This window comes from Vigna umbellata, chromosome 2 (genome assembly GCF_029865625.1).
Source record: "Vigna umbellata cultivar VRB3 chromosome 2, Vumbellata_1.0, whole genome shotgun sequence".
Classification (NCBI taxonomy): domain Eukaryota; kingdom Viridiplantae; phylum Streptophyta; class Magnoliopsida; order Fabales; family Fabaceae; genus Vigna; species Vigna umbellata.
In genome coordinates, this window is record NC_142166.1 from 23,855,544 (window position 1) to 23,870,242 (window position 14,699).

The 14,699-nt window shown below is 32.6% G+C and overlaps 1 protein-coding gene across 2 annotated transcripts; it reads left to right on the forward strand.

Annotated features, from left to right (window-relative positions):
* The first annotated feature begins 7,788 nt into the window (after positions 1 to 7,788).
* On the forward strand, positions 7,789 to 14,384 carry LOC124826596 (dual specificity protein phosphatase PHS1-like). Of its 2 annotated transcripts, none has more exons than XM_047299457.2 (11): positions 7,789 to 8,031; positions 8,206 to 8,277; positions 8,341 to 8,474; positions 8,869 to 9,061; positions 9,491 to 9,667; positions 9,771 to 9,931; positions 10,383 to 11,472; positions 11,998 to 12,144; positions 12,245 to 12,472; positions 13,536 to 13,693; positions 13,833 to 14,384. In XM_047299457.2, the coding sequence occupies exons 1-11, from the start codon at positions 7,966 to 7,968 to the stop codon at positions 14,191 to 14,193; spliced, it is 2,787 nt and encodes a 928-aa protein (XP_047155413.2). In that variant the 5' UTR covers positions 7,789 to 7,965; the 3' UTR covers positions 14,194 to 14,384. The 2 variants fall into 2 exon arrangements, with proteins under 2 accessions (XP_047155413.2, XP_087962587.1); XM_088106461.1 differs by having other exon boundaries at positions 8,215 to 8,277.
* The last annotated feature ends 315 nt before the right edge of the window (positions 14,385 to 14,699 follow it).

Sequence of the window (14,699 nt, forward strand, 5' to 3'; positions counted from 1 at the left end):
TAAATTTGTCTATATGGATGGAGTTTGACAAAAACCAAATCTCCAACCTGAAATTCTCTTTCTGGTCTATGTTTGTTTGTCAACTGTTTCATTCTCTCTTGTGCCCTTTTCATGTGGAATTTTGTCATCTTGAATATTTCTTCCCTATTTTGGAAACTTCTATTTATTAACTCCACTTTAGACTCTTCAGACAAGTATGGTAGATGAATAGGAGGGGTATGTCCATACATAATTTCGTTGGGGCTAGCCTTGATAGAACTATGGTAAGTCATGTTATACCACCATTCACCAAAAGGAAGCCATTTGGACCACTATTTAGGTGCATCACAACACATTCATCTTAAGTATGTTTCAACACATATGTTAACCACTTCTGAGGGTGGTAAGTACTGGAAAGTTATATTTGAACTCCTTAGATTGTCATAAACTCTTTCCAAAACTGGCTTATAAATGGGATCCTTATCACTTGTAATGATAGTGGGAAATCTGTGTAGTTTGAAAACGTTGTGAAAGAAGCATTGCACTACTTTTGCAGTTGTGTAAGGGTCCTATAATGCCACAAAGTGGGCTGCTTTGCTCAATTTGTCAACTACTACAAAGATAACTTGCTTGCCAAAAGATTTGGGTAATCCCTCTATAAAATCCATGGTAATATGTTGTCATACATGGTCTGGAATAGGTAATGGTTGTAGTAATCCAGGTGATGCAGCAATATCATACTTATTCCTTTGGCATATTTGGCATTGTTGTACAAATCTCCTAACATCCTTGGTCATGCCTTTCCAATACACTATCGATTTACCTTATGAAGAGTAGAATCCCTACTTGAGTGTCCTTCGCAAGCAGTAGCATGTAACCATACCAAAAGTTGTCGTCTTACTTCCCAGTCTTTACCAACTACCAACTTACCTTTCCTCCTCAATTCTCCCCTCTACCAAGAGAACTGCTTGTGAGTGTTGTTAATCTGCAACTCAGTAATGACTCGTTGCAAATCTACATAAATTTCACAAGTAATTTTTATTGCATTTAGTAACTCAGACGCAGGTTGATGAACGAGGAGACTTGAACATTCTATTACGGATAAGGCATCAACAACTACATTTTCACGCCCTTGTTTGTATTCAATATTGAAATCAAACTCCATCAATTTAATTAACCACTTTTGTTGGAATGTCATGGACAACCGTTGATCTAGGATATACTTAAGGCTTTGATTATTTGTCTTTTATAGTAAACTTCTTAGGAAGTAAGTAGTGCCGCCATATTTGAACTACAAACACAACTCCCAACAGTTCCTTCTCATACGTTGAAAGTGCTTGTTATTGTGGATTAAAGCTCCTACTAATGTAGGCTATAGGGTGTTGGTTCTGCATTAAAACAGCTCTCACTCTTTGTCTAGATACATCTACCTCCAACACAAATTCTTTGGAGTAATTAGGTAAGGCCACAACAAGTGTGTTGCTCAATTGAGTTTTCAATTTTCGAAAAGCACCCTTGGCTTGTTCTGACCAACTAAAGACATCCTTCTTGAGCATGTCATGCAATGGTTTGACTGTGGTGCTATACTAATTGACAAATCTTATGTAATAGCCAAACCCAAGAACCCTCTTAATAGCTTCATAGACTGGGATAAGGGCCATTGTTGTACAACAACTATCTTAGCAGGATCTATGGCCAACCCCTCTTTGGTGATGAAGTGCCCCAAATACTTCACCTTGTAACTCCAAAGTAGCACTTGGACTTCTTAGCAAATAGGGAATGGGTTCTAATGGTGGATAGGACTTGGTATAAATGAACCAAATGATCTTCGAGACAGGTTCTATATACTAAAATATCATCAGAAAATATGAGCACAAATTTCCTTAAGAATTATTGGAATACCGCTTGAAAAGTGGCATGTGCATTTATTAGGTCGAAGAGCATAACCAAGTATTCATAATGTCCTGAGTGAGTTTTAAAGGCTTTCTTGTGTATATCCTCTTCCACTATTCGAACTTGATTGTAACCAGACTACAAATCAAGTTTAGAAAAGAATTTCGAACCATGTAATTCATCCAATAAATTATCAACTAGAGGGATAGGAAATCGTTTCTTTACTGTTATTTTATTCAATTCCCTGTAATCGATGCAAAGTCGCCATCCACCAACTTTTTTCCCAACCAAAACAACTAGGCTAGACTACAAACTGCTGTTATTCTGAATGATGCCAGATTTCAAGTATTAACAAATGAGTCCATCAATGATATCTTTCTGTTGCTTTGCATATCTATAGGGTCTTTTATTCACGGGTTTGTACCTTAAACCAGAGGAATTCGATGATCATGAACAACTCTTTTAGGAGGAAGAGTGGTTGGTTCCTAAGACACATCTTCAAAATCTAACAATAATTTCTCAATGTTGTCAAGAATAGTACTGAAATCCATATGGGTTGATAAAGACTATAATAAAGTACCTTCACCATTGTCACACATCTGTATCATGGACATGTGGACCCCAATAGAAAGAGTCTTATGTAACTGCTATTTTCTAATTTTCTTAAGCCCTGTACCTGTTGTACCCCTCAAAACCAGTCTCTTACCATCCACCATAAATTCCATGGTCAAGTTCTCAAAGATTTAAGTGATATCCCCTAAGGTAATCAACCATTCTATACCAAGCACCATGTCACAACATCCTAAGGGTAATAGCAGCATGTCAGATTTGAAGGATGCATTATGTAGTAACCATGGAAATCCTTTAACCATACTATTAATTTGCATCCTAGCACCATTTGCTACCGTGACACTCAAAGGGTCCATGGTAGCAATCTTGCATCCCAATTTCTTGGCCATTTGAACATCCAAGAAATTATGAGTGCTTCCACTATCAATAAGGATATGTAGAGGTTTCTTTTTGAAAAGATCAGTGACCCTCATTGTTCTGAAGCTAGTAACCCCAGTCAATGCATTAACTGAAATTAAAGGTTCCCCCACAATGGTTGCATTTGCTTCCACTGGAGTTGTGGTTTCCTCATCCGAATCATTGTCCTCATCTAATTCTAGGACCTGGATCTGTAATTTCTTATGGGTTAGACTATGAGCAGGGGTGAATGGTTCATCACAAAAGTAGCAAAGACCTCTGAATCTTCTTTCATTCATATAAGCAGGAGTTAAACCGTGGGTTTATGTTTTGGGGCGATTGACTTCAATGTTTTGGGTAGGGTTAGGTAATAAGGGTGGTTTATGTTGTTTGTGGAATGGCTTAGATTGAGAATTAGTGGTTATGGCAGATTCATACATCTTAGCCAACGAAAAAGCTTTCATCATAGGTGGGTTGAAATCCTAACCATCATCTGCACATCCTGCTTCAAATTGCCAGAAAACAACTCAAATTGTCCTCATATAGTTTGACTTGAGAAACTATTTGATCAAAAGCTTCATGATAGTCTTGAACAAAATTTTTTTGTCGTAACCTTATTAATTTAGCCATAGGATCCTTACAACCTTGTCGAACCGAGCAATCAAGATCTTGGTGTACATATCTCAAGATGGAAGATTTAGTAACCCATCTTTCTTGACGTAGGCAGTGTGCTATTGTAGAGCCTTGCCCTTGAAATGAACAACTACTAATCGAACCTTGTAATCGTCCGGGGTACCATCAATTGAGAAAAAGATTTTAGATTGAATTAACCATTGTTTCACATCATCACCATTGAAGCGAGGAAAATCCAACCTAACCAACCGAGTATTACAAAAGTGAGGGTGATATTGATTAGCATTATTGGAGAAAGCATGGTTTTGACGGTTACTGATCATCTTTTCAAGACTGTTCTTCAAAAGAATCGTCAATGTCCATGAAGCGGGCCTCCAACGAAGTTCCTAGCTTCAAGAAATGAGACTCCATTGAAGTTTTGAAGTTGTCAAAATCATCACAAATAAAGCATGTGTTGCCAACCATGATGAAAACGTGGGTGGAAGATCACCTCCTAAGAAACCAAGAAGATAGGGAATCCAAAGATTATAATAGAATCTGAACAAGAAGATATTGAATGAAACCAAGAAGATAGGGAATCCAAAGATTATATTAGAATCTGAACAAGAAGATATTGAATGGAAAGACTTAAGACTTTTGATTGAATACATTAATTCTATATAACATTATACAATCGATTTATATAACAATAAAACTAATATAATCAACTAACTCTATAAAACTATCATCATATCAATAACATAATGCCGATTTACGAAAGAAAAAATATAAAAAAACATGTAAGTTTTATTATTTATGAATAATTTTAAAATCTTAAAATATTTTACTTTTTAAAATAAACATTTCAAAGTAAATAAATTATCCATGTTGTTTTCATTTTTACGTTAATACTAATTTAGAAAGGGAGAATTTAATATCTCTTGCTCTGAGTGTTTTGTTATAGAAAGCTACAAATATATTTATTTAAAGTTTATAAATATATATAAAGAGTATATACCTTTTTCATGTTTTTTTTTCAGTTTTACACTTTTAATTACTACTTTTTAAATTTAAATAATAATTTATAATAAAAATTTGTCAGTTTTATTATTTTAATAACTATTTTTTTAATTCAAATAACTATCAATTATAAAAAAATATTTACTCTTCTATCAACCAGTTTTTCAAATTTAAATAATTAATCATAATAAAAAATTATGTACACAATATTATTTATAATATATCTTATTTCAATAACTAAATGATTTTTATCTATAGTTATTTTTATAACTATACACACATTTTCTTTTTTTAGTTTTCCTCTTTTAATTATTGCTTTTAAAATTTAAATAATTTATAAATATTAACATCAGTATTCTTTTATTTATTTTTATTCTACTGATTGATGGAAGAATCCTAGATGAATGGTGTCGCAACCGGGATCGCGACGGGACAACGACATGAAAAACAAACGGATTTGAGAAAAAGGTTTTGGGAGTCGCCACCATAATTTATTATGGAAAAACTACGGAAAACCAAAAAATAAGTGAGAAAAAGGTTTTGGGAGTCGCCACCATAATTTATTATGGAAAAACTATGGAAAACCAAAAAATAAGACATGGTCTACGAAAAGTAGATTTTTAGGTTCGGGAATCGGTTACGTATAAGGAAGGTGTTAGCACCGTATCGCGCCTGCCCAAAGGGAGTACCTTTAATTAAATGTAAAAAAGTTGACCTGGTTTTTTTTTATATGTTTAATTTTCCCTAAAAAAAATAATATAAGGAAAATTAAGAGACAAAAGAATATTTTTTGTTTTATGAACCCGAGAAGAATTGACCTTGGTCCTACGTACATCCATTTATAATAGACAATACGTAGTTCTTTATGTAGAAAAATGTTTGTGAGTTTGTTAAAAAAAATATTATTGATTGATGTAGATTTTTTTGAAAAAACTGAATCCGAAAAAGATTTGGTTTAAACAAGATTGACATCTCTTTTGGCAGAGTTCCTCTAACCTGAGAACTTACTTTTCTCTATATTCTTCAATACTCTTGATCTCTATTATTTCAAAATATTTTTCTCCTCCCCTTTTTCCTTTTCCGTGACAGAGTGCGTATTTATATAATACTGTTGAAATCTTGCCTTAATTGTGAATTAATTGATAATAAAACAAAATAGGGAAAGAAATGGTCATGGTTGCGAGAAAACAAATTAAATCATTATTGTCAGAAAATCATATTTTCCTCTTTAAAAGCAACTCATGCAACAAATTATATTAATATACTATTTTAATTATTGTTTATAATTATTAGCATAATATTAATTCAAATTATTACCATATTAAACTAACATTTCAAAAATATTGTGTTTGGTATTAAAGTTATTATTTTATCCCTTTTTATCCACCATTAATTATTATTCTCTTATTCTTTATTATTTTAAATATTTACTTACCTGGACGAAATTGGATGTTGACAGATGTAATCCTGAGTTTTCCTTGTCCTAAGTAGGTTTTCCTTGTCCTAAGTAGGGGTGGGCAAATAGAACTGAACTGCACTATACTGCTAAAATCTGTACTGAACTAAAAACTAATTTGTATAAACTGAACTGAGCTGTAAAACAGTTCAGACAAACTGTACTGAACTGTTTTTTGTTTTATCAAACTGCACTGAACTGAACTATACTAAATTGTACTAAACTACAATATAAACTAAACTGAACTACTAACTATACTAATTTTAAACTGAATTATACTAATTTTAAACTGAATTGTACTATTTTTTAAAGTGAATAGTATAACAATACATGTTCTTTTTAATTGAAAATTATTTTAATATTTATTTTATTTTATTCATAAGTGTCTTACAAATTAACTTTTTAATTATTTGATATTATTATTTTCTATTTTATTTATATTTCTTTTATTATTATATGTGTACGGAAATTATTTTATTATTTATTTATTTTTATTTTTTTTGCTTTTTTATTTATATTTATTTTGTCATGAATATTATTTTACTTTTATATTTATTTTTTAAATTTTTAATTTATATTTTTTTGTTTTATATGTGTATATAATTTATTTTATCTTTTTATCTACTTATTTTATTTTAAAATAATTTTTTATTTATATTTATTTTGTTCAACTCGTAAAATTGTTTCATTAATCAATTATTTATTATTTATATTTTATTATGTAAAAATTAAACTAATATTTATTAATTATTATAATATAATAAACAATGATACTAGAAAAATTACTCTTTATAAACGTTTGTTAATTTTTTTGTCATTTGATATTTCTATAATATTAATTATTTTTGCTACATTGCTATTTTTTTATGATATTTCATTATATATTCATTTAATAAAATTTAACGTTAAAAAATATAATTTAGTTTTAGTATGTAAAATTCTATCATTTAAAAATAATAATATTGATATTTATTTTAAAGGAAGTTGATTTTTAAAATAAATAGTTATTTTAGTGTGTGCGCTTACACACATTTTAATATCATTAAAAGTTTTTTTAACATATTTTTACATATTTAATAATATGTTAAAGAATATAATATATTTAAAGTATTATTTTTTTATATAGTCTTTTTTTTATGATTTATATTACTTAATCATTTAATAAAATTAAATTTAAAAAAATATATTTTACTTTTATTACTTAAAATAATATTATTTACAAAGTAATATATGTTTATTGATGAAAAAATATAAAAATTTGTGATAAAAAAAATTTGTCTTAAAAAATTCATTATTAATTTTTTATTTGAACGGTTTCTTTTATTAATATTTTATTATTAAATAATGTTTTCTTAGCAAGACGGAGCAATTTAGAGAAGAGAAAAGAGTATATATAGTTCTCACAGTTAACTGAACCGAAACTGTTATAAGTTCAGTTTTTAAAAACTAAACCATAAAATAATAGTATACTGAACTTTTAGTAAAAATGGATCAGTTTTTTTAAATATAATATAATATAGTTAACTATAGTACATACAGATCAGTTATTTTTGCCGAGTCCTAGTCCTAAGTAGCATAGGATCCCATTTTTGTATCATCATATTTATTGAATACGTTGAGGTTTTTTATTTATATTTTGCTAATTATAAATTTTTTGTTAGACCATTTCGAATGTAATTTTCTCACCATATTACTTTGAGTAGAATTTTATTCTTTATAAGACCTTACCAATTGTATTCCAGTACGAAATTTTACAAAACCCATTATGATTGGACGATGTTGTTTAAGTGGGAAGACTCAAAGTCTTATATAAGATTAAGAATCTTAAATCTAAGATCTCTCATGATATATCCACATGTTTTAATAAGTATTTTAGAACGTTGCTGAAGAAGTTTCTGTACTCATTACTCCACCAATTATTATAGATGTCCGTAACCTCTGTAGACACCACGATCACAGTTTTCCCTCCATTCTAGAAAAAAGCAGGAGCAGTTTTCTCACTCTTTCAGAAACCTAACTAATTTTTTATACCAAAGAAGATGGCAAAAGAGCAGCAAAAGCAGGATCCTGGGGCATTCACCGACTCTTTGCAAACCCAAAACCAGGTTTATACCCATTTTTCTCTTTTCACTTCCCGTTTACTTATATAAACCCAAATAGGAAACTGGTGTTAATATAGATCCTGTTTGCATAGATGCATTGAGTGTGTGAATTTTGAAACTTCATTCCTAGTCCTAACCCATGTAACGTGATGTTCTGAAATTTACGTGTGGGAGTAGGAATTGCAGGGTAAAGGTGAAGTGGAAAAGGAGGAGGCTGAGGCCCCTTTCACTCTCAGCGTCACCTATAAGGTATATTTTGCAATTGGGTTCTCTCTGCAATATAAAAGATTGAAACTTGTTTGGTGAATGCAGGTTTTGTACATGTTGGGAGACATCACAGCAGGGCCTGCGTCTATGTTCGCGCAATGGCTCCAATTAGTTCGTAAACGCACTTCCAATCATCGCACTTCTGGCTTCCCTCACCGTTCTTCCACCATGCCTTCTAGGTTCCCTACTATTTCTTCTCTTCCAAATGCATTTGTACCATTTTTCATCATTGCCATTGAGCATGTATGTAATAGGATGATGCTAAGAGGATGTTTGGTTGGGAAAACATTTCTTTTTTTTCTTTTTCATGAATAATTACAAAGAATGTTAAATTGATAACACTGTTTTTTACTATTTAAAAAAATTACATAGGAAATAACCAACGAGTTTCAGATCTTATAAAGAAGTAAAAGTAGAAAATGTTTTTTCAAACTAACCACGCTTAAATTTTTTATTTTTGTGCTTTTTTAGAAGGGAAGTAGTGAAGGGGGCGTGTTAGAGGAGTTTCCTTTTTGGTTATAAATTTAGTTTTTATCTGAAGTGGTGGCTAAGGATGATTTAATTTGTGTTCAGCCTGGGAGAATCTATTGAGGATGTGAAAAATGATCAGCAAACAGAAATTAGTTTGTGGGAGAGGCTTGGTAAAGCTGAAATGTTGGACATTGAATCGAGTTCATTTTCTTGGGACAGACTCTCTTCACTTCACCACACTGAACACACTAGCAGCAACGAACATTCTGGGGATGAAATGAACCGAGCTCTCGAGGTTTTTCTTTTTCTATGAACTTGTTTACTGCACAAACTGTATAAGGGCTTTTGAAGTTGTTTCAATATGCAAATAACCTTAATGTTTAAGTTCCAGAGACTTAGATATACAGATTAAAAAAAATGTGATGTTTACTTGAACATGTTGATAATTATCGGCTTCCTTTTCAATCTTAATAAAGAACTATAGTTTCTTTATGATATATCTTCTGTCCAATATATTTTATGCTAGGTGCTTCCTTATAGCGGTGGTACGTACTCTATTCCATTAATTGATTTTTTTTTGGGGTCAAGTGTTTCCTGTGAGGGTTGACTTAAAAAAATCAATGTTATGTTGTAATAATTGTGTGTATTTTCATTTTTCTTTTGAAGAATACAAGCTTGCTTTCTCTAGTTGTGCCTCACTTTCTTCTCGGTTGTGCGCACATAGGTAACAGTAAATTCTGGAGGGGTAGTCTTCTTTGCCTTTTTCAACGGTCGTGAGAGTGGTGATGGTTGCTCAAAAGAAGAAACAGCGGTTATAAAGATATCGTCTTCAAGAATGGCAACACAATCCGAACGTCTCGGATATGAATTTGCCAAGTGGTTGGGAGTTCAAACTCCTCAGGTTATTCTTCTTTTATCTAATTCTCCTTCAGATTTACTACCGGCTTAAGAAATCAAATTATATTTCTGCCATATTCATCCATTACTTCTATTTGAAATACAAGGCTAGAGTCATCCACAATACCAGTTTAGAGTGGATACAAATAAAGGAAGCTACAGAAAAAGCAAGAGATGCAGCAAGTTCTGCAGGTGATGCAATTGTTGAACTGACATGCACAGAACTTCTGGAAGCACTTGATCTTAGCCGATGTCTCATGTTTATGAGGTATGATTGAAATCTAGTGTTAATATGATAAGGTTTTTACCCATGGCAGCAGGAGATTCCTTGCTTGCCCTGTTATATTTGTTTTCAAGAGTTGTTCATGATTGGGCCTGATGTGATAATTTCAAATACTCCCATGCAATGTTATCATCTTATGTCTGAGTTAATGCAACCATCCAAGAAATGACATTTTCATATAAATTTCAATATTGTAATGACAGCTTTTGGTATTTAGCAAGAGATAATTAACTATTCTGTGTGTTTTCTTCTCTATGTGGTGGTGGGCAATTTAATGGAAGTTGGATTAGTATGAAAACAAAAGTTTTGTTATTCCATTTATAAGTTAAATCAAATCCAGTGGTGCAAAATCACTTAGCTATTCCTTGCCCGCAAGATGTCTACTTTTTATCCTTTATTCTAAAGATGACTATTTTTAATCATCTTATTATTGTAGTTATGTGCATGGTTCACCCTTGCTTGAAAGCTCTAGAACTTTTGAGTCACAGGAATATGCAGAAAGAACAGCAGCAGCCCTTGGCAGAGTACTGATGTTGGATCTTGTCATCAGAAATGAAGATAGGCTCCCTTGCCGGCAGCTTAGATGGCGTGGGAACTCTGCAAATTTGTTATTGACTGAAAAAGTAATCTCTGCAAATGTGGATACAATAGGAGAAACCTTTAATTCTGCAGTGAACCGATATGGACCAAGGGTGAGTAGGGCACTTCAAAAAGAGAAAAGGTCAACATCAGTTGATAGTAGAATGAATTCTCATAATTCTGGTTCGGTATCACAATACCCTGGTCTTTCTGACATCAAATACACATCAATACCCACTCACATGAATATGAAAAGTCAAACATCAGGAGAATCAATGCTAACTGACTTTAACATTGTGGCAATTGATTCTGGTGTACCCCGTCGACCCCCTGCTGGAAAGCGTGCAGATGACCAAGCTAATTATCCTAAGTTGGTTGAGTTACTACTGAATAGCTCTGAGTTTTCTTCTAACCTATTACATGATATAACTGGAGGGAGATTAGGATGTCCTCCTCTAGAAGACACCAACACAACAACTGATGTTCACACAGATGATGTAGCAGCACTAGTTCATGAGTTCCGTAATGGTTTTCGTGCCGCTCTTATGGACATGCAGGGATTCCATATATTCCTACTCACACTTCATCAAAAACTTGATAATTTGTTAAGGTTATTTATGAATGCTGTAGGCAAAATATCATCAGGAGAGTCTGAAAAGGAGGATGCAGTGGTTCATGACTTACCTTCACCAGCTTTTACTGGCAGTTGTCTTTCCCCATCTATTAAGGAGAGACATTCTAATGATATTCATCAAGATTGTAGTGATTCAGAATCACAGAGAACTGCTCCAAGGGCATCATCATCTTCAGGCAGTAGAGATTGCTGTGACTCTGCCTCTCCTGCGTCACGAGAAGGTTGGCATGGAAAACACCCTAAAGGAAGTGCGGAGTCACTTCGTTGTTTGCGCTTGACAACTAAGCTTCGTGATTTACATAAATTTGCCAAGGTTGGTCTCTAGGAAACGGGATCTTGTTTCATAATTCATTGTTTTGGTTCTTTAATCCTGTCTCTTTTTTTCTGGATGGATCATAAATAATCAGCCATTGGCATATTGCTTGTTATGCAAAATAAATTTACATTAACAGTATTGAAGACCGACCAGGTGTACTCTTATTGTTTTCAGAATAAGAGCATGAAATTTAACCAATAGGATTCAGTTATTTTATTTTGGAAAACAAGTTACTCTGACCTTTGTTCTTGTTGCTATCTTATTTGAAGTAGTGTTGTTTGACATTGGTGAGGTCCTAAAAATGGGTGGTGCATTGAAAATGTTGCTTTCTTCCAAATAATTTGATTTTTGGTAGTTTCACTTTTCTATGTCATACACAATTAATCAAGTATCTTGAGGTGATCGAGGGAAAAAGATATAGAAGTATGGTAACTAGCTGTCTTCGAAAAGACAAGTAAAACTGCATTTTATTATTTATTGTCTTTTATCATGTCTTATACTCTTCCTCTTCCTGATTTCCAGGTTGACTCAGAATCTAATAAAGAATTGGAACAATGGAATGAAATGCTAAAAAATGATGCAGTCAAGTTATGCTTGGAGAACAATTTTAACACAGGATTTTTCGAGGGTGGTGATAACAACACCGTTGTTGATGCATACGAACTGAAGGTATCTCAATTTAAAATAGTATTCAGAACTAATATGTTGGATTCATTTCACTTACGGAGGATACATGAATTAAGCAATTACTCACTCCATTGACCTTCAGGTCAGACTTGAGCATATCCTTGAGAGGATTGCACTGATATCTGAGGCTGCAAATACAGAGAGACCATCTGCTGTTACAAATAGTCTGTTCATTGGTGGAGCGCTGGCTGCAAGATCTACATACACCCTACAACACTTGGGAATTACACATATTTTATGTTTGTGTACAAATGAAATTGGCCAATTAGATTCTCAGTTTCCTGATCTATTCAGATACAAAAATTTCTCTGTGAGTTGTACTAATGTCTATTTATTACCATTATATAAGGTTTAGTTTGCGATAGAATCAATTTACTTCATGCCTAATGTCCTAGTCTGCATTTTTATAATCATGCATGCATTTTCATGCAGGATTAATCCAGTTTTTGTGTGGGATTCGAGCTTTTTTATTTGTTTCTTACTGTAATAACATCATGAGTTTCATATTACTATTTGATGTTCCATTCATTCAAAAGTCATGATGCATGCTCATGAATGTTTTTCATTCCCAACACAATCTTACATGAGATATCTGTGTTTCAAGTGTAGACACGACACTTTTTATATTGTGCTAAAGCTTATTGTTTTTGGTCTTTAACTGGGCATCCTCACGTGAAAAATGAGATAACCCTCTGGCCAGGCATGGTAGTTATGCAAACCCTCCTCAAATGCTTGATCTGTTGGGTAGTGCTACTGGCAGCCCGTGGGATCCAGGATATATTATGACCAAACTAAATTTTCTCACAAGTTTGTCCTTATTTTTCTATAAAATATTTCTTAAATTACGTCTTGAATTAATATTGTGATAAATATGTCCAGAATCATATTGTAATAAATCATGATCAAATTATTCAGGTGATAGACTATGTTATTTTTGAGTTCTGGTTTTCCCCATTGTGGCATATTTTATTGTCTTTGGGACTAATCTATTCTATAAATCAATGGCTGTATTTTTATAAAATTATCAAAGAAATAAAAATATTTCCTTTCTCTTTTCTGATAATATGATTCCATCTCTATTTATCTCTTGTTGTTTCTTACAGTTCCCTTTAGGAAGTTATTTGATTTCGTTGGTTTGACATTTTGATCTTTTCATTAGATAGAATATTTTCTAGTTAAGCTAGGCCTGCTTATTTTCTCGTTTAATCATGCACTTTATTTGCTATTAAATATGGTATAATTTATGAATGTAACTGAGTATCTATAACTATTTTCTTTCCTTGATAGATCAAGGTATCTATGCATTTTTAACCGAGGTTTTCGGTTCAGGAATAATTATTCATATTGTCTCTCTTCCTTCTCCCATTGAACAGGTGTGTGACGATGAAGATTCTAACATCAGCAGCATATTTGAAGAGGCTTGTGATTTTGTAGATTATGTTGAGAAAGCTGGTCAGAGTGTTTTAGTTCATTGCTTTGAGGGGAAAAGCAGAAGTGCCACTTTGGTCCTCGCTTACCTAATGCTTAGGAAGTAAGTAAGAATATAAAATGCAATTTTATTTAGGATAATTGGAACACTTGCAACTCTTAAGTTTCCTTGATAGTTAATATTATCACTCACTGCTACTAGTACTTAGGATAATTTAGGGACTAAAAAGCTTGTGTTGTAGGAAATTCACTTTGTTAGACGCATGGAATGCTCTAAAAGGAGTTCATCGTCGATCTCAGCCCAACAATGGTTTTGAAAAGATCTTACTTGAGCTAGACCAGAAACTGCACGGCAAGGTTTCAATGGAGTGGCAGCAACGGAAACCAATGATGAAAATATGTCCCATCTGTGGCAAGAATGCTGGACTAAGTAGTAGTTCACTTAAACTCCATCTTCAGAAATCACACAAAAAGCTGTCATCAGGGAGTGTGGATAGTGCCATGACAATGGAGATCAAGAAGGCATTAACAGCTTTGAAGATTAGCCGTGGTGGGAGTGTTAGTCCCACACAAAGGCAGTCGCACTCAATGGTTGATACATAAATAGCTCTTACAAATATTACGGAACATTCATTCAAGATTTTATTTTCATGTTAGAAATTTTTTAGTAAGAGTGAGTGAAATAGTGGTTTGGAAATAGGATTAGTTTGGCTAGTGATTTCATGTAATTGGGTACTGTGGATTTTCTTTTTGTGTGTACATGAAAGAATTTGCTAAAAGAGATCAAATTGACATCTTTGCCTCTTGGAAATAATTAGTTTTTAATTATTGACTTGAAAGAGAGAGAAAACTCATTTTACATATACCATAATTGATGGGTTTCTAATTGATATAGTTTGTTTGATTCTTTTAGAGACCTTGTTTAAGCATCTTAAGAAGCCTAAGCTTGTTTTTGGGTTTGGATGAAGAATTTTAACAATTTCATGGAATGGATATATATATAATTTAATTCATGTTATTTTTTAAATAGTTTGTTTGGACAACTTGATCTAACAGGTTCACATAAAAGCGTTTTTAGGACAAAAAGACTCACTGTATTAGCAGGCGAG

Bases quoted from the DNA above. Each gene is read 5' to 3' on its own strand.
- LOC124826596 (XM_047299457.2), top strand. From the start codon at position 7,966: ATGGCAAAAGAGCAGCAAAAGCAGGATCCTGGGGCATTCACCGACTCT. The intron at 9,932-10,382 runs GTATGATTGAAA...TTATTATTGTAG, and splicing joins CGATGTCTCATGTTTATGAG to TTATGTGCATGGTTCACCCT. The intron at 13,694-13,832 runs GTAAGTAAGAAT...CTTGTGTTGTAG, and splicing joins GCTTACCTAATGCTTAGGAA to GAAATTCACTTTGTTAGACG.